The following is a 25,738-nucleotide window of genomic DNA, read 5'->3' as shown; positions in this document are numbered from 1 at the left end:
TTCCAAATGAGTTCCAAACTTGTGTTTCTCATTCACTTAGTCATTGTTATTAGGGGTATGGTTCAAAGAGGGAATACTTTTTTTCTGGTTATTCCCATACCAAGACATCCCACCCCTAGATTGAATGTGGGTGGTCTTTAGGAAGGATGCAGAGAAGGCATCATCAATGAAAACAAAGAAATAAGTGAGATGACACAGTGGCCCTGCACATGTGTCATCTGCCATGGGCTCTAATGCAAACAGGCAACATGCCCCTGAAACCATCTGATAAATCACCAAGTAGGTCTTTTCCAAAGAAGTTGTCCATAAATTAGTATAAAATTCAGTTTACAATTAGAAAACAATATACCAAACTACAAATAAAAATATGAAAACAAGTCTTCAATAAAACATCAAAGATAGCCATCACCATTTTCTGAAATATCTAAAGTTACTAAAAAACAAATAAACTGCAACTCTCAAATGCATATCCAGGACAATATGTCATTAGATAAGGTTATGCTGTGACACTTTTATTGTAATTATGCAACAGTATTGGCAGCAGGATAGTCAATAGCAGTTGAAAGGAGACTGTGATAATGAAGGGAGGGGCATAGACAGTGGCTTATGCCCCTGAACCACAATTCTGTGTACATTGCTCATAACCTCATACATTCTATATATGACACACACTATTATATGATGTCAGAATCCTAACTTCCCTATATATAGTTTTAACAGACAAAGTTCCTATAACTTATAATGAATTTCAATATATGACCCTCACTTCAGTAGGGTAAATTAACATTTTCATTTGTAAAATTAGAATAGAAAATTGGTGTGCATGCTCAACCTCCCTCAATGAAGTTAATATGGACTAATGGCACATTTATCCAGACAACTCAGCACTAGCCCAGTCTGGTCTCTGGCTTCTGACTATTATGGCCTGCATGAGGATCTAGATTCTTGCACTGTAATTACAATCAAAACTCAAGGAGTCATGAGAAAGCAATGTGCAGGAGATGGGATGACAGCATTGCTTACTAACATTTCTCCTCACCATCATTACTCAGCATTGTATGTCGAGCTTCATTGAACATTTTTATGGTTTACCAACATTTCACTATAATTGTAAAGAAAACATTTTATACTAGTCCGAGCTGATTTTTTCATCAGTGTACCTCGGGAAGTTTCCTACTCATCTATTGAAATGTTACACCTCTTGTTCTTTGCATGCTTTTAAAATGACAAAATATTTATAATCTGCTAGATAATACAAACTTTTTTGTTTCCGATGAATAATGTGAAATTCCTTGATGACATAACCAGCCCTAATGAGAGCATCTCTCAGAAAATCCTCATCCATGCAGAGAAGAGGAAATTTTACGTCACCAACCATAAAAAAAGTGGCTTCTAAGGCAGCAATCATTATTAGATGCCCTTTGTTCTTTACCAGTGTGGAGACATTTTTTAAAGCTTTGCAGAAGGACTTCTTGTCTCTGACAAGGTTCTCCAAACAGTGCGCCAAGATCAGACAGTCAGCCTGGGGGTGGATGATAGGCGACAGCGGGTTACTGCTCATGACATCACATTTAAAAACGTACTCGACTTTTCTTTGTAATATGTGTTGCTTCTCAATCCATTTTTCACTGAAAGCAAGGAGATATAATGATATTAACATGTTTTAAATGGTTGACTAAAAGATGTTCTGTAATATGAATATAATCATCTACATGAATATTATATTAAAATGTATAGACCATTTCAAGATGGCTGTCCCCATGACCTTGTGCTGCACACTTGGTATAATTCTATTCTGTGGAGGAATCTCTGGTTTAGGAACTCATCATATAGATATCTGTGCATGTCTGTCTTCTGTGGTTTCCTATTAAACATGCTGGTATACATTTTTGGAATTAGTTAGAGCATTGTGTATGTTTTGAGACACCAATACCTGCAATGCAAAGAACATCCATATAATGAGAAATGTGGTCATTGCCAGATGCATTTACAATCAATGCTGTACTATGTCACATCACACAATACTGCAGCCTCACTGTGAGAGCAGTCATCTCCTTTGCAATCAGTCAACTCTCCATGGGACTCTAACCTCTCATACATGTAAGAAACAGCAACAGCTATCAACCCAAGAGAATCTCCTCCAAAACACAGGCAGATGACAATGTACCCACCTCCACTAGGTGGAGGGACACTCCTTCATTTAACAGATGCACATTTCACTTCAAGTTTTTACACTATAAGCAGTTCTACATCTTTCAATGTCTGTCAGTGCAAGTGAAGTTTTCAGATATGAGGAACATCGAATTTCACACCATCATTCTGTTCACAGACCAACTGAATGAATTCAGAGAAGAAAAGTCAAACTCCATTCCCTATAACATATTCTTAGAATACCCTTAACATTTACTACAAGTTGGATGTGACAAACCTGCTATGCAGTTTTTTCTCTTTCTACTCAATGATGATCTCCCTTAAGTACGCTTCTCACCCACTCACTCCTGGGCAATTAAAACAATCAATATAATGGACCAGAGACAGATGAAGTGTTCATAAGTCCATCAAAGTTTCGTATGCCCCGTTTAACCTCATTAAGATCTCAGATGAAATTAAGATATCCTCTATGCAACCATGGCCCTTACATCTGAACAATGTTAGATATCATGAGAAATTGCAATTTCCTAAATTAAAAAGGTAAAAAATTGTATTTATATAGCACTTAAGACTCCAATTTGTAACTGTAAATGGTATTTATATAGCACATGTTTTGTTATATAGAATTTATATTGCGCACAAATACTGAGTGTCCTGGCAGGCAGATGTACAATGACAGGGAAGAACAAAGATGATTAAGACAACTGATTAAAAAGGAAGGTTTTGAGTTGTTTTTTTAAAAATTCAGAAGTCCTGGATATGCTGAAGATCCACTGAAAGGGAATTCCATGCAATAGTTGCTTTAACGGAAAGGGACTGGCTCCCTAGCCATGACCGGCGGAACCGAGGGATCACCATCTGACGTTGCGAAGATGAGCGCAAAGATCTATTTGTCCTCAGCTTACTTTATGATATAAATGCTAAGGAAAATATGTCCTTTTATCCCGCCAAAATCAAGAAAGACGGTGGTGACCTCGCTGGTTCTTCCCAAAATAGATTACTGCAAATAGCCTGTATTTGGGGGCACCTGCCTATCTCATCAACCAGCTACAGAGAGTCCAGAACGCAGCGGCCAGATTAATCAACAATATTCCTTTTCGACACTCCATCTCCCCCCACCTTATCAAACTCCACTGGCTCCCAATAAAAATGCGTATACAATTCAAAGCCCTGACCCTGGCCTTCAGAGCCCTCAATGACCGAGGCCCTGCATACCTCCGACGCAGACTAAGACTGTCTCATTCACAGCGTAACCTCAGATCCAACAATCTACGCCTAATCACAACACCCCGTTTCCGCCTCACATGCCCGGGCGGAAGGGCCTTCGCCGTTGTCACCTCTAAACTCTGGAATCAGTTACCCACAGAGTTAAGATTCGCCTCCTCAGAACCCCTTTTCCGAAAAAAATTAAAGACCTGGTTCTTCTCCCAGATCTAAACTCTCATTCCTTCCCCATTCCCTCCTCTGAGATAAGATCTTCAGCGCCGGGACACCTCCGTCGGAGGTAGCTGTGCGCTCTATAAAACACTAAAATAAATAAATAAATAAATAAATACTGCAATGGGATATAGATCAATATTCAAGCAACCCTACTCAAAAAACTTCAAACAGTACAAAACACTGCTGCAAGACTTATACTGGATGTGCCTAAATATTAGTCAGTCAGAACTGGTATTCAGGACCTTCATTGGTTGCCAGTTGCCCAAACGGTGAAATTTAAAGCCTTATGCATTGCTCACAAAGCTCTTCATAAGGAAGGCCCTACATTTCTGCAGGATCTCTTTAAATGGTATACCCTGAATAGATCTCTGAGATCCTACTACTCTCACCTGATACTTATGACCAGAATTAGGAAGGTGAATTGGGGAGGACGTAGCTTTAGTTATAACACCTCAAAAGAATGGAATTCCCTCCCTCGTTATTTGAGGGAAATACCTATGCATCTAGAGTTTAGGAAGCAACTGAAGATTCGGCTCTTCTTAGCTCTTGTAGTAGTCTGAAACGTAGTAAGTAGTACCGGAAGCGCCAAGACACCTACGGGTATTCGTGCGATATACAAATGGCATATAACATAACATAACATAACATAACATATTCTCACTGAGAAGGCATTGAAATACTTTGTGGTAAGTAGCACGCTACTACAAACGTTAAAGAATTAGGGCCCGATTCACAGAATGATCTTAAGACTCAATCCCAAACTTGCTACTATTTTGGTATTCACAGAATGCACTTACTACTTTTGGCATTCACAGAATGCACTTACTACTTTTGGTATTCACAGAATGAACTTACTACTTTTGGTATTCACAGAAGTTAGGATTTTGTCTTAAGTTTGTCTTAAGACAAACTTAAGACAGAATTAAGACAAACTTAAGACAGACTTAAGACAGACTTAAGTTAGGATTTTGTCTTAAGTCTGTCTTAAGTCTGTCTTAAGTCTGTCTTACGTTTGTCTTAAGTCAGTCTTAAGTCCGTCTTAAGTCTGTCTTAAGTTTGTCTTAAGACACACTTAAGACAAAATCCTAACTTCAGTGAATACCAAAAGTAGTAAGTTCATTCTGTGAATGCCAAAAGTAGTAAGTGCATTCTGTGAATACCAAAACAGTTGTACATTTAGGATTGAGTCTTAAGTTCATTCTGTGAATCGGGCCCTCCGTAAATTGCTAATATAAGCTTTCTTTATTCTTGTTGGTTAGTTATGTTGAGAGTGTTACGTTTGTGCACTGGAGATCTCATATATTTACTGTAGCAATGTCAAAAGGGAAGTGGATTAGTAAATGGAAGATGACAATGTTTTGAAATTAAATATTTAAAAAAAGAATGTATTTTCTAAGGTATTTTCAGAAAGCCATTGACGCTAAAAGTAAAAAAACTGCTAAGTAATTACAGCAAAATCCTAAGATCACTTAAATGGTATAGAGTCAGTGACCCATGGGAGCCCAAACTGGACTGGGCCTACCAGAAAGCTTGCTCAGACAATACAATGCTGGTGCAGAGACAAGCACCACTATCAAGAGCTGTTCAGTTTAGCACCTTGCCCTGCTCAGGTTTCGCTGCTTTGCCTATTCGGTACATGGCACGACTCTTCTGTCTGTCACTGCTTGCCCCTTACACATATGGACAAAGACAGTAATCTAGCATTCCAGTCACAAAAAATTGCCAATTGGATTATCGACTGTTAATGGCCAATATGTGACTGACACCCCAACAAACCAATGGCTGAATAAGGATTAACCAAAGTCATGGTTGTATGTCACAATATCAATAATAAAATATCATCTGACTTACATATTGAGGCTCAAGTAACATTTGCAAGAATATCACTCGGGTGTATGTTTTTGTAATATTAACTGTACCAGTGAAGGCCTAAAAAACTTGTCATTTAATTTCAATGAAAAATGCTAATAGCTCCATCTGTTGAATTTTTGCACAAAGAGTTTACATTCTACATAGCTTCTCACCAAGTTTTCTTGGTCCCTTCAGGAGAATGATCAGATTTAATTATCAGGAAACTCAAGTGATATGTTCATTTGATGTTTTGTAATAATTGCTCTCATGGAAGAGTGTTGATCGATTTATGTTCATAGCACACACTAGTTGCATGAATATCTTCTGTGGGGAGTCATAATCTGCATGCTCTCCTCTCTCTCTTACAAATTTGTTGGACACGGCCTCGTGGCGTGGTCCCACTCCTCCCACATGGCGAGCCCCAGATGACATTTTCCCCTGTCCTCCGGCCTGATGCTACCCCCACCAACCTTCATGAGAGCCGCCACCCCTGGCAACCACCGGCTCTGCCCCTCCAGATCATGGCGACCCCTACTCGCCCCACGCTACGGGTCTGACCTCTGTCCAGGACCACCCTCTCCGGCCCGACTCCATCTTGGACCTTCCATGTCCAGGCCCTGTGACCTCTGCCCGACCTCAGCCATGGCCCCAGCCAAGCCTCGACATCGAGGCACCAAGATCCAACCAGGTGGTAAAGTGGCTACTTGTCCGATCAAGGAGGAAGGCAGTTTCGATGGCCCTCCAGCCGTCCTCGGACGCCTGGTTTCGATAGCCCTCTGACCTCCCTGGGCGCTGGCTCCACCCCCCTGCTGGGTGTCTGGACCCTCTCATCCTGTCCCCTCTGACCCCCAGGCGTGAGGGTCAGGATATCAAAGGACTCCAAACCTATAACTGGGGCAGCTCTGGAATGGGACAGCAGTTGTATCCTGGAGTCAAGAGACCCTGAGATGAACTCACCTACTTCGCCCCCTGAAACTATCTTCGGAGCCCTGCTGGCGCTGCCGCGGCCCGACCTCGCTGAAACCATCTTCGGAGCCCTGCTGGCGCTGCTGCGGCCCGACCTCGCTGAAACCATCTCCGGAGCCCTGCTGGCGCTGCTGCGGCCCGACCTCGCTAAAACCATCTTCGGAGCCCTGCTGGCGCTGCTGCGGCCCTACCTCGCTGAAACCATCTTCGGAGCCCTGCTGGCACTGCCGCGGCTCGACCTCGTTGACACCTTCCTCGGAGCCCTGCTGGCACTGCCGCGGCCCAACCTCGCTGAGACCACCTACGAAGCCTGCTGGCGCTGCCGCGTCCCAACTCCGAGGAACCCCCCAGCTCGAGGATTGAGAGCTGAGCGCAGAGTATCCCTGTACCAGGCTGGTACCAAGACTGTCTCGCTACCCCCTTCCCTCCGTTACTAAGACTTTAAGGATCCCTCGATACCTCTTGTACATATTCTACTGAGATACTTGCTTGATTACTGATAAAGATGTTAAGACTCTATCCTTGTGTGGTGTCCCTCTGTAGTAGTGTGATTACTCGCCTGTACAATCTTAGGAGAGGAACCTCGCCGGAGGTCTCTCGGCAGAGCTCGGCCAGTCTCATAGGAGAGGTGGGTCTCAGGGTGGTTGGCCAGATAGACTCTGCCTCCCCCCATGAGATCACCTTTCTATTCACATTTAATTATCAGGAAACCCAAGTGATATGTTCATTTGAAGTTTTGTAATGATTGCTCTCATGGAAGAGTGTTGATCGATTTATGTTCATAGCACACACTAATTTCATGAATATCTTCTATTGGGAGTCATAATCTGCATGCTCTCCTCTCTTTCTTACAAATTCCTTCTCCAGTACATCACATGTATGTTACTTGTAAATGTTTGCTATCCTTACAGCACTTCCTATCTCGTTCTGTGAAACAATAAGAAGCAAAATACCTTCCAAGGTAGCACTTCTTGCTCCTGGAAACAATTTAGTCGGCATCATTAACCGCTATGGCCAAAACATGCCCTTGTTATTCCTGTCTAAAGGCCATAAATACTAACCAAGAACTTATTACTCAACCTACCAAAGATTGAGGAATATTATAGTCTGAAATCTGGCATCTATCTTTCACCTACCATATTTATTTATTTATTTATTTATTATTGACATTTATTGAGCGCACAGCTACCCCCAACGGGGGTGTCCCAGCGCTGAGGAATGCGGAACAACGGGGCAGGACTTAGTGGCCTGAAAATAGGAAGGTTTTCAATTTGCCCCTGAACTGAGATTCAGTGTCAATAGTCCTAAGACTGATGGGCAGAGAGTTCCACAGCTTGGATACTGCCACTGTGAAGGCTCTGCCTCCCTTTCTCGCATAACGAAAATGGGGGGGTTGACAGAAGGTGAAGGTGGTTCGATCTGAGAGAGCGGAGTGGACTGGTTTTAGTCTGTGACTCAGGTATTTAGGGCCTTTTCCATTGAGAGCTCTAAAAGCTAGTACCAGGGCCTTACATTTAACGCGAGCCGTGATCGGTAACCAGTGCAATTTCTTCAAGTGGGGGGAGATTGAGTGTCGATAGGGGACTTTGCAGATTAGCCTGGCAGCAGTGTTCTGCACTATCTGCAGTCTGTGAAGCAGATAGGCAGGTAGTCCCACATATAGACTATTCGGGTAATCTAAGTGCGACGTGATTAGGGCATGTGTCACTGTCTTCAATACTTCCTTAGGAAGGAAGGGGGAGATTTTTCTTATCATATGAAGTTTCCCAAAGCATGCTGAGGTGACTTTCTGAATCTGGGTTTTAAAAGATAAATCATTATCAAATTGAACTCCAAGATTGCGGCCACCCTCACCGGGGAAGGTGGTGGGTTGAGTTCCACAGGCCACCAGGTGGAGGGGGATAAGGGAATCGTTAGATTAAAAAATAACACCTCGGTCTTGTCCGTGTTAAGTTTTAACGTGTTTGAAGTCATCCAAGCCACGATATTGGAAAGACAGATTCTGAAATTGTCAAAACCAGAGGGTGAGTGATCTTTAAGAGAAAAAATAAGCTGAGTATCGTCAGCATACGATTTCACTCTTACCCCCAGAGACTCAATTACCTTTGATAGGGGTGCAACATAAATGTTAAAAAAGAGGGGGCTTAGAGCAGATCCTTGGGGCACCCCGCAGCCCAGAGGCTTCCTGTCTTTGGACCAGAAAGGGAGGCACCAGACTTGTTGTGTGCGGTCTGTAAGAAAGGAAGTAATCCAGGCCAGAGGAGTGCCGCAGATCCTCATCTCACGGAGTCTATTCAGGAGGATGGCATGGGAGACCGTATCGAAGGCCGCAGACAAGTCGAGGAGCACAAGCATGGCTACCTCTCCCCTGTCCACAGTCTCCCGCACGGTCTCCACCACCTCTAGAAGTGCAGTCTCCGTTCTATAGCCGGTCCTAAAGCCGGATTGCGATTCATGTAACAGGTCATGGCTTTCAATATAGTCTGATAGTTGTTCCTGTACTATTTTTTCCAAAATTTTGGCAGGTTTTTGTAACAGGGATATTGTGCGGTAGTTACTGAGAACAGCAGGGTCCGCGTCGGGTTTCTTTGAAAGGGGGATGAGAATTGCCTGCTTCCATATGTCATCATGGATGTGTAACAGGTCAACAATATTACCCTTACAAAGAAATCCAAGCTTGATATGACAGGAAATTAGAAATGTGAATTTAAAATATTCACCAATAACATTGGAAAACATGTTTTTAATAGGCAGGCCTTACACTTCACAAAACTGAACATCCTAAATACTAACTCTTGGACTCCAATGAGGGCTCTCCACATCCTTCCCCTAACCCCTGCTGGCACTTGACAGTACATTGATTGGAAGTTTTTTGTCCTAATAGGTGAGGTGCAAGATGGCATGTTTTTTTCCTGAGGAGATGCTGTAAATTGCAAGTATGGTCAAAATGTCAACAATTCTAGAAGAGATAATCTGTAATTTTCAGACTGTATGTTTGTTACCTTTTGGATACATCACTTCTGTACATACATATCATTCTAAATGATGCATACGACAGCAACTTTGAGCACTGTACCATCTGCACTTAACTTTATTTTTTCTAGGTATTGGAAAATATCTGTTTTGGAGAAGAAATAGAGTAAAATGCTTCTTTTACCAAGAGTGACAGTAGGATTGATTGCAGAAGAAAAGAGTTCTGGGGTTGCCAGAGAGTGAATGTCCAGCCCAGGATGCAATGGATATTTATTAATGTATTATGTTCTTTCTAAGAGCCATGATGAACAAATATAACCTAATAAACCACTGAGGATGTGGCTTTTATAATTTTGTACACATCGAGGCCTGATGGATAAAGCACTTATTTGTTTTGGTTTTCTATATGTTCAATAACAGCCATGATCGTATAACGTATCCCACATGGATATTTGTCACACATTAAAGCTGATCATTAGTACTTGGATATTCATAGATAGGTATAAATAGCTGTATCAAGATACAAAGTGTGTACTGATTTCACATTCTTCAATCGTTATCACTGCCCGCTGATTTGTGTCTCTGGCCACTACAGGCAGCAATTGGAAAGTTGGCACATACGTTCCTTCCAGTTTGTGGTTGAATGTTGGTCCTCATGAATTCCAACCCTGACTCAGATTGAATAAATAAATGTACTTTCTAATTATTGTCCCCTCTTAGTTTGGCTGGGAAAAACATGGTGTATTTGATCGATTATTTACAAAGTTGTTTCTTGGCTTCCAGAAATTACATCTGTCTTCTTGCAAAAGATGTGTAAAGTCTGGCTGGAATGGTACTACTGAGCAATTCTATTAGAGATACAGATGTTTCCTATTTAGGTTCAGGATGTTCTCGCTGACCCTACAATTTTGCAACAGGTCTATGATTGGTTTGGGGTCAAGGCAGGCATAGACTATCTCAATAATGAAAACTGTTGAAAATGTCTTGTATGCAAACATGGATCCAAGCAGTATTGCAAAAAGAGGTTCCATATTTGCTGAGTTTTCTGTGCCAGCCATGCCAATGATCCTGATGTTGTTGTGGCGTGGTCTGTCTTTCAAGTCATCATTCATAAATGTATGTTCTTTTGTGAGAGAAGCTGGGTGTTGGGACCCTGGACACCACATCCAGCACTCTGATGCTTGGTTTGCCTATTTAGCTTTTGAAATAATCCATTCTTGGTGTAAGATGATAAATCTTAGATTCAATATCTTGCAGACTTTCTTTCAGTTCTTTGAGCCTGCCAGCCATCTTCAGGACCAAAGAGGCACCCGACACTCCTCGATTGGTACAGGGAAGTTACTGTTATCAAGTTGCTGCAAAGGAACATGTGAAAAATATCTACCTTCTGTTCAACAATTTTACTTCTCCTATGTCACTGTGTTTTAACAATGTTGGATAATTTTCGTCTTACACTGTTGCAAGCCTTTATGCTGACTCTAAACCAGAATCTACAACCGACCTGCAGCTATTTTAAAACTGTCCCATCTGAGGCACAGTAGGCACAGTAGAAGAAGTAGCAAAGCAATTAACATTTATGATCCACTCTAGCAAACATATGACTCTTTTCCTTTTTATATTTGTCTCTTGTGTCCTGCTGTGCTGATCATTGATCTTTTAAAACAATGCACACTGCTTACAAACTGATACACTTAGTGCACAGGTGTGGTGTTTGTAGGGTTGTTTGGTTCAGATGTGGTGTTTGTAGGGTTGTTTGGTTTAGATGCCTTTTGAAAGATGCATACAATGCTCTTCCCATCTGAGGGATCCATTTTACCAATCAACCCACTCCTTCCTGGTTGGCATGACCGTGAAAGTGAGGGTAAATATGAAAATGGTATGTCCCATAAAGTGGTCTTGCAAAGTCAACCTCTGCAGCCACAAGTAAATGTCTAATATCCCATTATACTGATGTATCTCTCTCTCATATAGAGAAACTGTATTGTAGTGCAACCAAGGTCATTCACTGACATTTGTTTGTACTTTTCTTTCAACCTACATGCACAAGAAAAGGGAAACTAGGTCCTGAGAATTCCATAATCCAAAAGTCAGTAGTAGCTTTCAGTGTACACCTTCTCGCCTTATTGGCCCTACTTTTAGTCATATTTAACTATATAGAAGCTTGAAAAGATCCAGAGACACTCGCCCATACAATTACCTCTGCATAACTTTGTAGGAGCCATAAGGTGAAACCAAAGTTACTTTGTCGTATGACCTGTCAATCCGCCAGCCTGTCCACTGGGGGCGACATAGTGGAGGTGGGTTTGTATGTTCTTAGACTATTTTATGATGATGAAAAGCATGCATTCAATGCAGTCTTCATATTGACTCCCCGAATGACTGACTGCAAGGTTCAAATGCAGAGCACCTATGGATGCTTCCAAGTGCTACATGTTGAACCCTGTGATGAGGCACGCCATATAATGTGAGTAAGCAGTCATCAGACAAAGAAATGCATGTCATAAAGATTCAGTATCCAAGAGTCGTGTTGTACTTTTTATATGTGAGATTGACACTAATACAAAACACTTTACCACTCGCTCTCAAAATTCACAACGCAGCCTGAGGACGTGAAATTACCAGTGTATACGGATGCCTGTCAGTCCAAAACTAAATCAGCACTTCCAAAATCAGGAAGTAGAATTGAATTGGTATAGTGTATAAACATTTATATGATGAAAAGCATGATTAAATAGAATCAAGAGTAGCTTAGAGAGCCTTTGGTTTATCTGTGATTGTGAGTAACTAAGGCTGTGAACATGGATTCCCAAGTGTAGTACATAAAACATGAATTGTTCTTTTTTGCTTCTTCCAGTGGCAGCTATACATTCTTTTTGTTCAACTCTCCTCATGCATGTTTGTTTCACTCTATGAGAATTAGCATTCTTTATAAGGGTTAGGATAACACTTGGCACTAACCTGCTCTTTAGTTTGATCTTCAGGTTGTGTTATCCTGTAGGAGGGAGAAGTAATTAAGATGCCAGTCCCTTGCGCCACATAATGACTGACATGGAGCCCTAACAGAAGACTCGAACAGCAACAGTACTCAGGGTAAAAATGAAATGGATAAATTAATGTCCTCCTCTAACCTGGTTTCTCTGTATGTGTCTACCGAAATAACATAAATGATAAGTATAATGTTAGATGATTCAAATTTTTACTAAATAACTCTGTCTATCTACTCGTATTTGTATTACCAGGAACCTTTCCCACTAAATTGTGGTCATTTTGGCAATATGTACATGTTTGTGTAGATTCCCTAGAAAATAAATGCAAAATAATACATTAATAAACACTTCTAGGAAAATGTAGTGACATATGTAACTTTCCTATTTAACTCTCCTATTAACTATGTGATCACTTAGGGAGGATCAGTGTGACTTGGATAAATCCAGGGAATTATAACCCTACTCCCTGATAGCTTCCACGAGCAATCATATACTGGAAAATGCATAAATACCACAATGTTGCATAACAATCGTTTAGGGTCAGAGTCTTGTCAAAACATCAAACAGTACTTTTTTACCGTTCAATTAAGTCTTGTTTGTGTTTTCAGGAACTTCAGAAAAACTCACAAGTGAATGTAACAAAAACACAGTAATCCATTATGCTAAGTTCTTGTACATTTCACTGTTGTGCATGCATCTTGCTAATTAGTTGCAACAGTTCTCTTTTTGGTGCATGTGTTTACTTTCTTTTGCAGGTCTCCAAATACCTTCTGTGGAGTTATGAGGCAGCACAGAAAAAAGGAACAAGCCCAGGGAAACCCTGTTAGGCAGGCGGTAGGCACTAAAACTAAATACCACAAACACAGTTTTGTTGGCAGCAAAAACAGAAGATCAGAATGACAGGATTCTGCACCAATATTCTTTAATTACCATTCAAATCAACAAGGCAGAATAGATGTTATCGAACTCTTTTAAAGTATGGAATAGCTCTAACCCCATATTCTGCATGACCTCTCATTTCTATTGGAGGGGGTGTGTTTGGTAAGGTGGTCCCTTCAGTTAATGGCTTGATCAATGAAATATGAATCACTGGATAAGTCAGTATTAGGGTGGGAAGGTAATGTATTAGAGAAACAGGATTAATCACTCTTGATCTCTTAAAATGTCCAAGGCATAAATATTTGGTTGATAACCAAAATTGAATCTCAATGCTGCACAACAATTCAAGTTACCTATGCTTGCTGGCAAACTCGTTGAATCCGTTTTTGGCTTGTTATAGATTGTTGTTTGCAGTTGCGTGAATGTGGATTAGGTGTTTATTGAACTCATGAGCTGTGGGCACTACATTGGGTCTCTGGATGTTTGCATTCATCATTTTGGTGGAAACCCAATATGTACAGAAAAAGGTAGAGAAAACTGAAGATTTGCAGGTCAAATTATTTCATGCAAACTCTGCATTATATAACCAAGAATCCCAATCACAATTCTCCTGCAAGGTAGTACATCTTAAGTGCTGTTCAAGAGATTGAATTATTCTCTCAGTTTTACCATCTGTATACAGGTGGTTACTGGAAGATAATCTAACTTCAATACCTATGAAGTCACAAAGGGTTATCCAAAAATGTGAAACAAACTGCCAACCCCAGTCTGAAATAGGAACTAAAGGCACCCCATGCTGCCAAACTACCAACCTCAGCTAGTCTTTTTGCATACAACAATACTTTAAGAAGCAGAAAATATGCTATTTTAGTTTAATTATCAACTGTTACCAGAATGGTATTTAATTAATCAAGTGCGGTAATTCAACTATATAGTCCAAATAAACTAAACTGTATGTCACAGACATGGTGGAACCGGAACAGGTTGCATTATCCCAGTGGATGCTGCATGGGAAACCCTTAATTTGAGCATATGTTGCACAAATCTCTACACATCTCTTGTGATTTTTTGTATTTTAGGCCAGCAGAAATGGTGTGTTACAAAATCTAGAATATTTTCTCTCCTGGATGGCCTGCTAAATGACTAGAGTGGCTCGACTGTAAAACCTGGTCCTGTAGCTCTTTGGTGGGAAAAAATTTGACTATATTAACATAATGCAGTTTACTCTTTAAAATACTAGAATGTTGTATTAACACCTCTCTTCTTCCTCAGGGACCTGTTCTCAATGAAATTGAGTCACAAATTAAATAGGTGCCATTACTCCCACACGTTTCTCATTGGGTATTCTAGGAGTAGGGTGAACTGAGAGTTCATTAGAGTGATACCTGCTATCCCATTCTTTTTTCTCAGACTGAAAGTGAAAATGAAGTTATAATCATTCAGAAACTGTGCCCAACTAACTGTTTACCAGACAATGCTTGAGCTACTGGCTAACTGTAGATTACAATGAACTGTCCAAATGCTAGAAGTATGCTATTCTCCAATAAATAGTGATAGCATTCTTCAAACACTACTTTTATAGCTAACAATTCTCTATTGGCTATGTTGGAAACTGGAACATTAGCAGTGATAAGGAGTGACTTACCACTAGTAATAGGGCCACAAAAACAATAAAAGGGTCAATCAAGGACTCAATAAATGATTCCCTTGTTCAACCTTTGGAAGCTGGCAATAAGCAGGCAGGAATAACTTAGAAGACAGATGTGGAAAGCAATTAAAACATCAATACATAAAATAAGTAAGACACAACACACAAAAAAATACAACTCTAATTTATAAAAAAAGACTATATTTGTATAATTAAATAGACACCGAAATTATAAAAGTCCAACGTAGGGAACCAGAGATATGGATTCTTTAAGAATAAACACTTTCCTAAAAAATATATGATGACACATTAGGACATCTGGTTGTGCTTGACCAGAACAAAGTTTGAGGAACACTCACTAGGAGGCCTCAGTCAAAATGTTACCTTCAGACTTAGAAACTATTCTGGATTGTTCGCTTGACTTTAAGCGAACCCCTCCAGCAGGCCAATTTTGATTCAATATCAACAAACTGTTACATCACAAGGCCCTGGACAAATCCTGGAAGTATGAAGCTCCAGGGCTTTCAGCAGGATGAACCTGAAATACACAGCAAGTCGCTGTTGAAGTTAGGCAGCTTGACTCTCAAAGAGGGTTGAATGTGTCCAAAACATAAATAGGAGGGTCTTGAATCTCCTAAATGGCCCTTTGTATATTTGGAATACAATTCCCACAATGCACTTGGCCAAATCCTGATGGGACTCTTGGTTGAGATGATGCAGGTGGGCTCTGTTAACCTGTATTGGCAGGGAGTCCACTCATTAATTCTTCTGAAGCAAAGCAACAGCCTTATGATTTTAGTATCAAATCGTTCAGAAGGTGCAGACCTTCAGAGTGCAACCCTTTGGTAGCAGATCTAGATTCCAGCAGGGCAGTCCTTCTTCACCTTGCTGCGTCAGGTAGCAGATCTGAGGCACTATGATTCTCTTCCAAATTGATCAACTGATCCTGGACATCAAGCAGGAGGGCGCCCCTGACCAATGGGATGTAGCATGTCACCCAGGTCCATGACCACTTCCTCCAAATTGAGGCATAGTATTGAGCCAGAAAGCACTGTTCCCTCAAAATCCAAAATGGAGAAATGCTCTCCAGAGGAACTGGATCAGATAAACTTAACCTACCAGCATGTCTAATTTTCCTAAACACTCCCCTTCCAATTCTCTCCTTAATATAATAACAGGGCTTCTTTGTGGTTGTGGTGGCAGGATCTGGAGGTCAACCTACGCTGCCCTAAAGTGTCATTCTCGCTTTTAGGACCAGTTTAGCTACACCTCACCACCTCCTACCATCGTGCTCTGCAGCATGTTCTTTTCAGCCCACAGGACACCCACTGTCTCTCAAGCAGGGCTTTTCACACCTCATTGAAGGAGCCTGGGCAGCCTGCGTTGAGGCTGGCCTATCACAAGAGAAAAGCTACTAGGCTCTATTTTGGCTCACAGAAAAGAAAGCTCAATAACGTATTTTGTGTCATACCTTGAAATATATTTGTACGTGGCTCCTTTCAATATTTATACATAAATAAAATGCGACAATATTAGCCTATGGAGCCATTCACTACAGTGAGATACAATGAAATTGTTGTTTTTTTCCTAACCAGGGTCTCTAAAACATCTTTTATGATTTCCCTGCTTAAACGTACAAGGCTCCCTGCCCCTGGGGTACCTACAGGAGATCTTATGGGTGACATATGTGTCAAATAAGGTAGAGTAATAATTTCAAAGTTCCTTTAAATCCAAAGTTGAATTTGGCTATATTTTAAATTTAAAAGCTGCCTGCACAACTGGACTGGCTTTTAAAATGACAGCAGTAACCACAATAGTGCACACAGTTTAGAAAATCTAATAGGGCTCTAAACCTCCCTGTCCTGTTTTATACTAGGGACTTAGAGGTTCGAATACCCCTTGTCTAATTGTGAACCTTAATGTGGTTGGCAGAGCCCAGGGCAGAGTCAGAGTCATAAAACCAGCCCTTAGTAGTCAAGATAGGAACAAAAAGTAGGTGGACACTGCGAACAGTTTCTGATTTACCACAGATTAAAGTGTGGTTGAATTGAACAGGGTTGGCTTATGACAAATGTAGGCTACTGGGTGCAACTAACCAGTGATGTGATTTTGATGTGATAATATTCTCCTCATGGTGATTTATGAGCCCTGATTTGTTTTTAAGAACATCAGAAACTCCCAGAAGTAAGAATTATCAAATAACAGATATCCCTTCTTTCGCAAATTTCGAAATACATTTATTGAATGGCAAGGCAGCGTGTAAAAAAGAAACAAGCCCCTCTACTCCCCATTAGACTGGTGGCAGGCACAGTACTCAAAGTAAGTACCACAAACTCAGTTGTGTTAGCAACAAAAATTGAAGATCAGAATAACATAATTTAGCAACAAAAACATCAGCTATATAGGGATGCATGAATAGCAGGCAAAATATTGGTCTCTGGGTGTATTTTTTTGTCTCTACTGTGCCCGAACACCAAAGACATGAGTAACACAATCTTTTGTGGTGGGCATGGATTCCCAGCATGTAGGATCCTGCTAAAGAAAAAAAAGACATTGTCCTGTGTGTGTCTATATTTCGCGAGAACACAGCCTCATCAGCACACCCTTGGAGTGGCCATGGCAGCCATGACAGTTTTGCAAAGGTAATCTGAATAACAAAACATAGATGGACAGTTTTAATACTTAGTAGAATCCTTACCCACAGCCCTGAAGTTCACACACCATCTTTGCAATTCCGCTCCAGTCCAAGGCATCAGATTCATTCTTCAGCCATTTCTGTACCTCTTGGATGGAGCGGTCAATTGGACAAGCAAAGTTGATCTTCTTGAAATTTTCACAGACTGGGAGAGTGTAAAAGATATAGGGTCCAAAGGAAAGTCCATACACCGTTTCACCTTTAATATCACCTGTTTAGAAAAATATTCATATTATGTACAATGTGAGATGTCTTCTGAATCATCAAACAAGAATAAATAGACTTGCACTGTTGTGCATCATTATCATTTATATGTTACATATTGTGAACTTGTGATCTACTTGTGTCACAAGAGTCAAATTTCCTTACTCTCAGGCTCTGCTTTCAGCCGCGTAACCTCCCTAGATTTATATTGGGCTCAAGGCTGGACAGTCTCTTGTTTGGGGCACAGCTCTAGTTCCTGGGTGGTGAGGAAGTAGGAAGAGCGTTCCTTCCAATCATGCATTTTATCAGTGGTGAAGGGTGGGTCTTCCGTCATGGGGCATTTAATAGCCGCCAAACTGAGGACTAGAATATTCTATTATTATATAAATCTCAAGAAGTATAAGGAAGGCACCAATATGTACTGGAATCAGGTCAAACCAGTTCACTCTCATAGCGTATGTCTCCTCTGTATAGGAGATGCATACTTTGCTCAAGGTAAGGTTGTTTCCAGAAGATAGTTATGAGGGATATCTTAAAATGGAACACCCAAAATGTAGACGTTGTACCTGGTAGTTAGCAGACTTTGGGTGTAGTACCTCTGGTAGAGATAAAGGAGCATGCGTTGTTGGGATAACTTTCTCTAAACAACAACCGAGAATGTTATCTCCATTTCCCCAAAGGCCCCATCATACCACAGTAAGAGACAATCAGCAGGTCTTAGCTAAAAAGGTCACTGCTGCATAACTAAAGCAGATGTGCATCCCTTCTGTAACTCTTTAATGTCTGATACTAAATCCAAAGCTCATGAATTCTTCAAGTACATCTTGATGGTCTTGAAAAGGCAGTCTCCAAGCCTTCAACTTGATGCATTTACCAAAAGTGATCCAAAATGAATTCCACTGCATGGCAGTGAGACATACTGATCCAGTCTAGAATAAGACAGTTAAGTGGAAGGTCAGGTGATTCACTCCAACTGGGGCAACTGTCAGTTGTTCAGCTCCTTTTATCAGGAACATTACAAGGACTACGAGGCAGAAGCTGAGAAAGCTATAGACATGCTGTAGCCATCAGCATGCTGAACTATTTCAAATAGCTTTTGAGAGAGTGGGCATATACACAAACATCTCCAACTTAACAACACAGCTCCGACCCACAAAAACAGTGTAATATTTACCCTGAATTCTCTATGAAAATGCATTTGAATGACTTATTTCAGAATTATATTGGTGGCTGTTGGAGTTCATTTTATTCTAATTCTGTAAATGCTGTTCATCAATACACAACCAGCTGACTATGAACAATTGTATGTCTTCTGTATCTATGTTTTGATTTGTACCAAATTATGTATGTCTTATTTTACTTAACAATGTTATAATGGGAAACCTTTGTAGCTTTTTAAGCTGAGGGGAAATGTTTGAGAAGTGCTGTTGCTTGTAAAGAAACATACAGGATTTGCTTTTGGAATGCTACTTTTTAGTTGTAATAATGAAGATTTCTAACAATGTAGATTTCTTTATTCAAAACACCCCTGTCTCTAAAAGGGATTGTTTTAAACGTATTGTCTTCAATGGACATTGATTTTAATCAGAATGACTCTTGTTTTCACATTTCATGAATAGATATACTTTTATCGCTCCAATGTGCTTATAAATCAATTGTCCAGCACAAGTATATCAAAGATATCTACATCGCTGGCATTGGACAAAGCTGCCATTCCCATAACATTCCTTCAAATGGAAATTGAAAGCATACTTTTTTCATTCTTGTACAAATGTCATGTTTTATGGATGTGTCTTCACAGCTAGTGCTTTAATCCTTTAGTTCTCATTAAATGTGCAAAAGAAATGTCATGTACTTCAATTCCACCATGCCTGTATTTTCTTAAAGGGAATAAATATTGTTTCTATGTTTTCATTTATTCATTAAATATTAATGGTGATAATGTTCATCCTTATAAGAAAAGAGTAAACAACTGGCTGGAGTACATTTTCCATTCTCATCAAAAAGTGTCTTCACAGACCTAGTGCTACAGATGCGTGAATAGTCAATGTCATGCCTCTTACTCACTGAACTTAACCAGAAGGTAATTAACATTATTTGGCAAACCCCCAGAAATTGACCTTCAGATCGGTTGAAAGCAATCCACATGGGCGTCGACAAAAGTAAAGGCAGTAAAAGAATTGCTAGCTCCTTAAACTGGACTTTGCAATGTTTATAGACACCTTGTAAATGAGACCTCTGACATAATTGTACCTATATCAAGTTAAGGAAGCAAAAATTCAGCAGGCCTCTGGAGCAATGTAAAAACTAAATCAAAAAAATATGAAATGTATGCGCATTATGAGAATAGTAAAATGCATTAAGCAAGTTAACATATGTAAATACAAATGCCATACATGGAGTAATATTGAAAAGGCCTTTAATTTAATGCTTTTTACCCAAAAACATCTTACCCTGGCTCCTATTTTAAAAAACCCAAATAGTGACTTGTCATTCATTCTTGGTTCAGATGTCTCTTCCTATGCCGTTGGAGCCATAGTCTCCCAGAAAGATCTTAAAGCTAGCCTAGTACATCCTGTGGAATATTCTTCTGAGATCAGTTTTATCATTTAAGACGGCAAGGTTTTGGCCATCAGTGTCCCTGGCTCACTGGAGACACTATGTGGAACAGGCTCAAAATGCATCATGATTTGGAAAGAGCACTAAAAATTAAAGGGCATATTGTCAATGGCCACTGATAAATATCGCTTCCCATGCTATGTGATAGATTTTTTATCGCAGTAAATTATCGCCATGCTAGCGCTGTATCAACAACGCATAGCGCAATGGTGATAATTGTTCCTGCGATATCGGTGTTTTCCATGGAATATCGCTGGTTTTGCAGCGATGTTCCATGGAAAATGGCGATAACCTTGCTGATACAACTCAGTGGTCGTATCAGTATAATACACCCCCTATGTTGTGAATAGGTAAGTCAGGATTTTAGCAGATGTTGCGGTGTTCGCCAAAAACTAACATCTGCTAAAATCCTTAGGGCCACCTTGTAAATATCAGAATGTGCATTTCGTGATAAGGTAGTACGTCAGGGGCACGCCCAGTGACTCCCACTTTGCATCTCATTAGAAGCCCTAATGCACAGGCTTGCAAATAGGGCGACACATTTATCTTCGTTTTTTTGGCTTTTAAAGCCAAAAAAGCGGAGGCAAGGCCATTGTTAATTTGCCCCTAAGTTACTTAAAATCCATGAAATGTATGAATCTAAGCCTTGCAAGTTGATGCCTGTCAGGAGGCAATGTGTAAAGTATTTGTACCAAAACTCACAGTAAAACAGTGAAAACACCACAAACTGACTCTACAACAGTTTAGAAAAATAAAGCTATTTAATCTAAACTACACAAGACCAAAACGTCAAAAATCCAACGTGCACACTTCAAGAATATGGTTACAAAAGAGTTCTTAAGGTTGTAGTAAAAAGTTCCCCAGTTGCGTGAAAAGTTCACAGTTGCGTCACGTTTACTCACAGTACCTTTTAGTTGCGACAAAGTTCCAAAAGCAGAAGCTGGTGTAGTGGAAAACAAGCAATGCGTTGCTCCTGAGACCTGGGGTGGCGATGCGACAGCCCCGCTGCAGCAGCAGGCCTGTTGTGACGAATCCGGTCTGTATGGGGCGGAAAGCCACTTGTATGGATTCCGGTGCGTGGGTTCCGTAGAAAGTTTGTTCTCGCAAAGGCACGATGCGACGATCTTTGGAGGTGCGACAATCTCCGGTGCAACGATGCCGGACCAGCGGTGATCTTCTCTCTCGCAGCTCCTCGACGCAATGGTTTCTGCGACAACACTCGCAGTGCCTGTTGCCGCTGTCAGAGCCGTTGCATCCTTCATTTGCGGGATGCACCCGATCGGTGCGGGAAGCCTAACATCGCTGCGAGTGTTGTCGCAGAGCCTGTCGTCTGTGGATGAAATCGCCGCACTGCTTGCTTGCGGACCGCATCACGTCGCTGCGAGTGTCGTCCTAAAAACCATCGCATCGAGGAGCTGCGAGAGAGAAGATCACCGCTGGTTCGCACATCGTCGCTCCGGAGATTGTCGCAATTCCAGAGATCGTCGCATCGTGCCTTTGCGAGAAAAAATGTCCTACGTAGCAATGAGAACATACAGAGACCTGTAGAGAATATAACACAAGATGGTCCTTAAACACATCAGTGTTGATAAGAATGAGTAGAAAAGATGTCAGATCACCCCCTCTATTTCTTCCATCTTCAGTGGGGGCAGAGTTTGACATTTATAATACAATTAAAGGCACCATTACTTTTTTTATATTTAATCATTTGGCCCAGTGTCTTTCGAGTTTTAAGCTGTGCAGCTTTGTACTGTGTGTCCTAGGTGAGTTTGCTTCCGGTGCGGAGACACATTTGTTATTGTGCAGCATCTCAGTAATGTTGCAGGCATAAATAATTATGGATTAATAGTTTATTAGTCCATAACAGATTTCCTTCCCTTCTTGGATAAGGGCTCTTCTTAAAGTTATGTAGTTTCTGAATTGCCCTAAGTAAATTAGACACTTATAAATTCGTAGGTTTGCTAACTGTTGTGGATTCAAAAGAAGACCAGACAATTCTGATTGCCCCTCAGTAACACAGACAGCAATTGAACGCTGGCTTTGCTGTGACTCCAGAGGTACTTGTTGTGCTTCTCGGGTGCATGTCTGATCAGACCCCAAAGGCCTGCCCATAAAAGGGGGCATGAGGCAGCAGTTGTGTCTTTTCGCTAACCCCACTGGCTCGCAAGGATGCTGCCCCATTGCTCCTGCCACACCATACCAGCGGCGTCTTCTTTGTTTGTTTTCAGTTTTCTTAAGTGCAGGCCAGCGTGCTACACTCCGTTATGCAGTTATGCAGCTACATCACAAGCTGCAGCACTGTCATCTCCAGTCGGTGGGCCACCCTAGTTTCAGCCTAGCTCACTTGACCTATGTATTTTGTTCTCAGTGGTGGCTCAGATCGGGGGCTGCTGTTGCTGCAGCTGAGTGGGGCTGCGTGTTGTGTGGGCAGTGTTTTAGGCAATCTGCTAGCTCTGGCAGTTTGTGAATACCATTGCAGGAACAGTGTGTGCAGCATTAGGAGACTGCATGTTTGGCAGCTCATGACTACTGTTGAGTGCAGTTGCTTGTTAATGACTATTAGAGCTTTGATTGAAGGGCTGGTATTTCAGCACCTAGAGCACTGCTTATATTAGTGAGCATTTTTTGGGCTCTTGTTTTCACATGTTGGGAGCTCTCAAATTGTTTTCACCTGTTCTATGAAGTGGGACAGATTTTTGCCAGTGGGCTTGTGCTGTTTTAGTTAACTGGGAGGCTAGGTTTTGTGGGCAACGCATTGGAAGCAGCATTATTGAAGTGCCTTAGTGGGGTGTTTTTTATGCTGGAAGGAAACTAAAGAGCAGGGTACCAGGGTGTGCAGGGCACCCAGACTGTAATTCCTATTTTGGTGGCCTGTAGAATAATGTGAGCTTTGTGTTACTATGCTGCCACTATGTCTGGATCACAAATTGGTTTGAAGTGCTCAACATACGAGGTACTCCAGCGGGCACTAGTCCATAGGGTAGATGCTTTGCCTGAGGCGATTACTGTATTGAGGTTGCATCCTTCAGGGGCAGGGGCAGTTGCTCTGGAAGATCAGGTTGAGAGACCATAGCGGATGGGAGTGCCTCTCAAAGAGGATCAGGGAGGAGGGCAGGCACTAGGGAGCTGGGCAGGTTCAGGCAGTGACTGCTACTGGTTGTGTGTTCATTGTTCAGGACTCTACCCCATGGGGTTCCCAGGTGAGTCAGACCCCAGGGCCTAGTGTGTCAGGCCAAGGTACAGTGCAGGGTGCTGACCCCATGATAACGGGACCCACAACAGGCAGTGGTATTGAGAAGAATGCTAACTAAAGTGCTTTCGACTATGGAAGTCTGTCCTACAAATTGCGGGAGGCGTCTTAAGTGGTGCAAGGTTGCTATGGACGAGGGGAAAACCCAAGCTATAGGGGCACTCTTAGTGGCAGTTCAGACCAAGTTGGATTCCGGCTTCCCTGGCACATAGTGATGTGACTCCACTTTTCTGCGAGACCATCAAGGCTTTGAGTAATCTCTTTTTAATCCCAAGCAGGGATCCTCCTTTGGCGGACTGTAAGAAACGGAAGAGCCTTTTTGGCTGGTTTACTAAAAATTGCAGGGGTAAAAAATCTGCACTTATTGCAGCAGTTAAAAACAAATCCCCGGCTAAAATTAGGCTGGCTAGGAAAGAGTATAAACCGACTATTAATGCAGCAAAGAAAGAATGGGAGGACAGGTGCTGGTGTAATCTAAAGGAAGCCAGTGCATGAAGGGACCCTAGAGGGTTTTGGAACCTAATTAGGGCTAGGAGCAGGCCAGATAATACCCTCATCACATGCAATATCACAGGACAATCACTTCTTGTTCCTCTATAATACCACCATGGAGGGTAATCAGGTGATGCCTAATTCCCATTTCATCCTAAGTGACCTCCTAGGGGACCAACTAGGATACCCTTTTTCTCCTAAAGAAGTTGAAAACGTAATAAAAACGTTGGTGCCACTTAAAGCAGCTGGCCCCGATGGGTTACTGGGAGACTTGTTATGTGCCAATCATATTGAGTGGGGGAGGTTAATTGCATCCCTACTCAACGCTATTAATAATAGAGCGCAAGTCCCAGACTCATGGAAAGGGGCGGAGGTCGTCCCAATCTTTAAAAAGGGGTGCCGGGATGACCCCGCCAATTACCGCCCAATTAGCCTTATTGATGCTACACAGAAGGTTGCAGAGAAACTGGTTCTGTGGAGGGTGCTTCAGTGGGTGGCCGATAACAACATCTTGGTATACACCCGTTACAACGCATCTTTTACTCCGCACTACCATTACAACACGACTTTTACTCCGCATACCATTACAACGCATTGCGCTGGGGGGCGCTCTAGGATAGGGAATAAGTATAATTTACTATCCAACACCTTCCCTAGGGTCCACGGGGACTGGAGTTAGAATAGTAAATTATACTTACCACTATCCAGCACCTCAAAGCGCTATGCGTTGTAATGGTATGCGTTGTAAAAGTCGCGTTGTAACGGTATGCGGAGTAAAAGTATGCGGAGTAACGTCATACATCCCAACATCTTATCAGACTACCAAGCTGGTTTCAGGTCCAGCACCGGGACCATCGAACAGGCCTTTAGACTGGTGCTCCTCTATTGGAAGGTGGTGGTACTGGGCAAAGGCAGTCTTTACTTAGCGTTTATAGATATAAAGACTGCCTTTGAACCTAGCGCCCTGGGAGGGGCTGTGGGAGGTCCTGTCAGGTCTGGGGTTGCCCCCGTACATTTTTTTGTTACTGGTGAGGCTCAATGCTGACAATTTTGCACAGGTGCGGTGGGGCTCGCATGGCCAAAAAACAGATAGGATCTCAGTAAAGCTGCTTTAAACCCACAGTCCATGAGAGATCAGGCCAAATCCCTTCTGTTTCCAGTTGAGGAACAATTACTCTTACTTTGTAGAGCTGGAACACACATATCTGAAATAAAGACAGTGCTACCAATAATTTAGAGTTATTTCCAAAAACGTGATGCATAATTTATGCATAACAATTAAACATCCCCACACTTGAAAATGGTTTGGACACAATAGTTATGTTAGATGATATTCTACCGTGAGTGTATCTCTGCAAAAAGATATGCATACAACTCCACTGTCTGTGGATGGGCAGGGACATGAATAGTACATACCTGATGACAAGATTTTGATGAAATGAGAAAACACTCCAGTAGCAATATCCTCAAAATAACTAGATGTTGGTATGAAGTAGGCCTCTCTGACCTTTTGTGTATCAGAACACTTCTCCAGAAATTCCTTAATGTCCATGGTAGCAGCCATTTCTCTTATGCACCCTTGT

General features: G+C 41.6%; 1 protein-coding gene across 1 annotated transcript; it reads right to left on the bottom strand.

Moving 5' to 3' along the window:
- Positions 1-474: 474 nt before the first annotated feature.
- Positions 475-25,738, bottom strand: LOC147718293 (nicotinamide N-methyltransferase-like). Its single transcript, XM_086918255.1, has 3 exons — positions 25,572-25,738; positions 17,594-17,801; positions 475-1,628 (listed from the first exon to the last, which is right to left on the bottom strand). The coding sequence occupies exons 1-3, from the start codon at positions 25,717-25,719 to the stop codon at positions 1,193-1,195; spliced, it is 792 nt and encodes a 263-aa protein (XP_086774381.1). The 5' UTR covers positions 25,720-25,738; the 3' UTR covers positions 475-1,192.

The sequence above is a fragment of the Lissotriton vulgaris genome, chromosome 4_1 (assembly GCF_964263255.1).
Source record: "Lissotriton vulgaris chromosome 4_1, aLisVul1.2, whole genome shotgun sequence".
NCBI classification, from domain to species: domain Eukaryota; kingdom Metazoa; phylum Chordata; class Amphibia; order Caudata; family Salamandridae; genus Lissotriton; species Lissotriton vulgaris.
The sequence above is the reverse complement of the archived record's forward strand: the minus strand, read 5'-3'. Positions and strand labels throughout refer to the sequence as shown.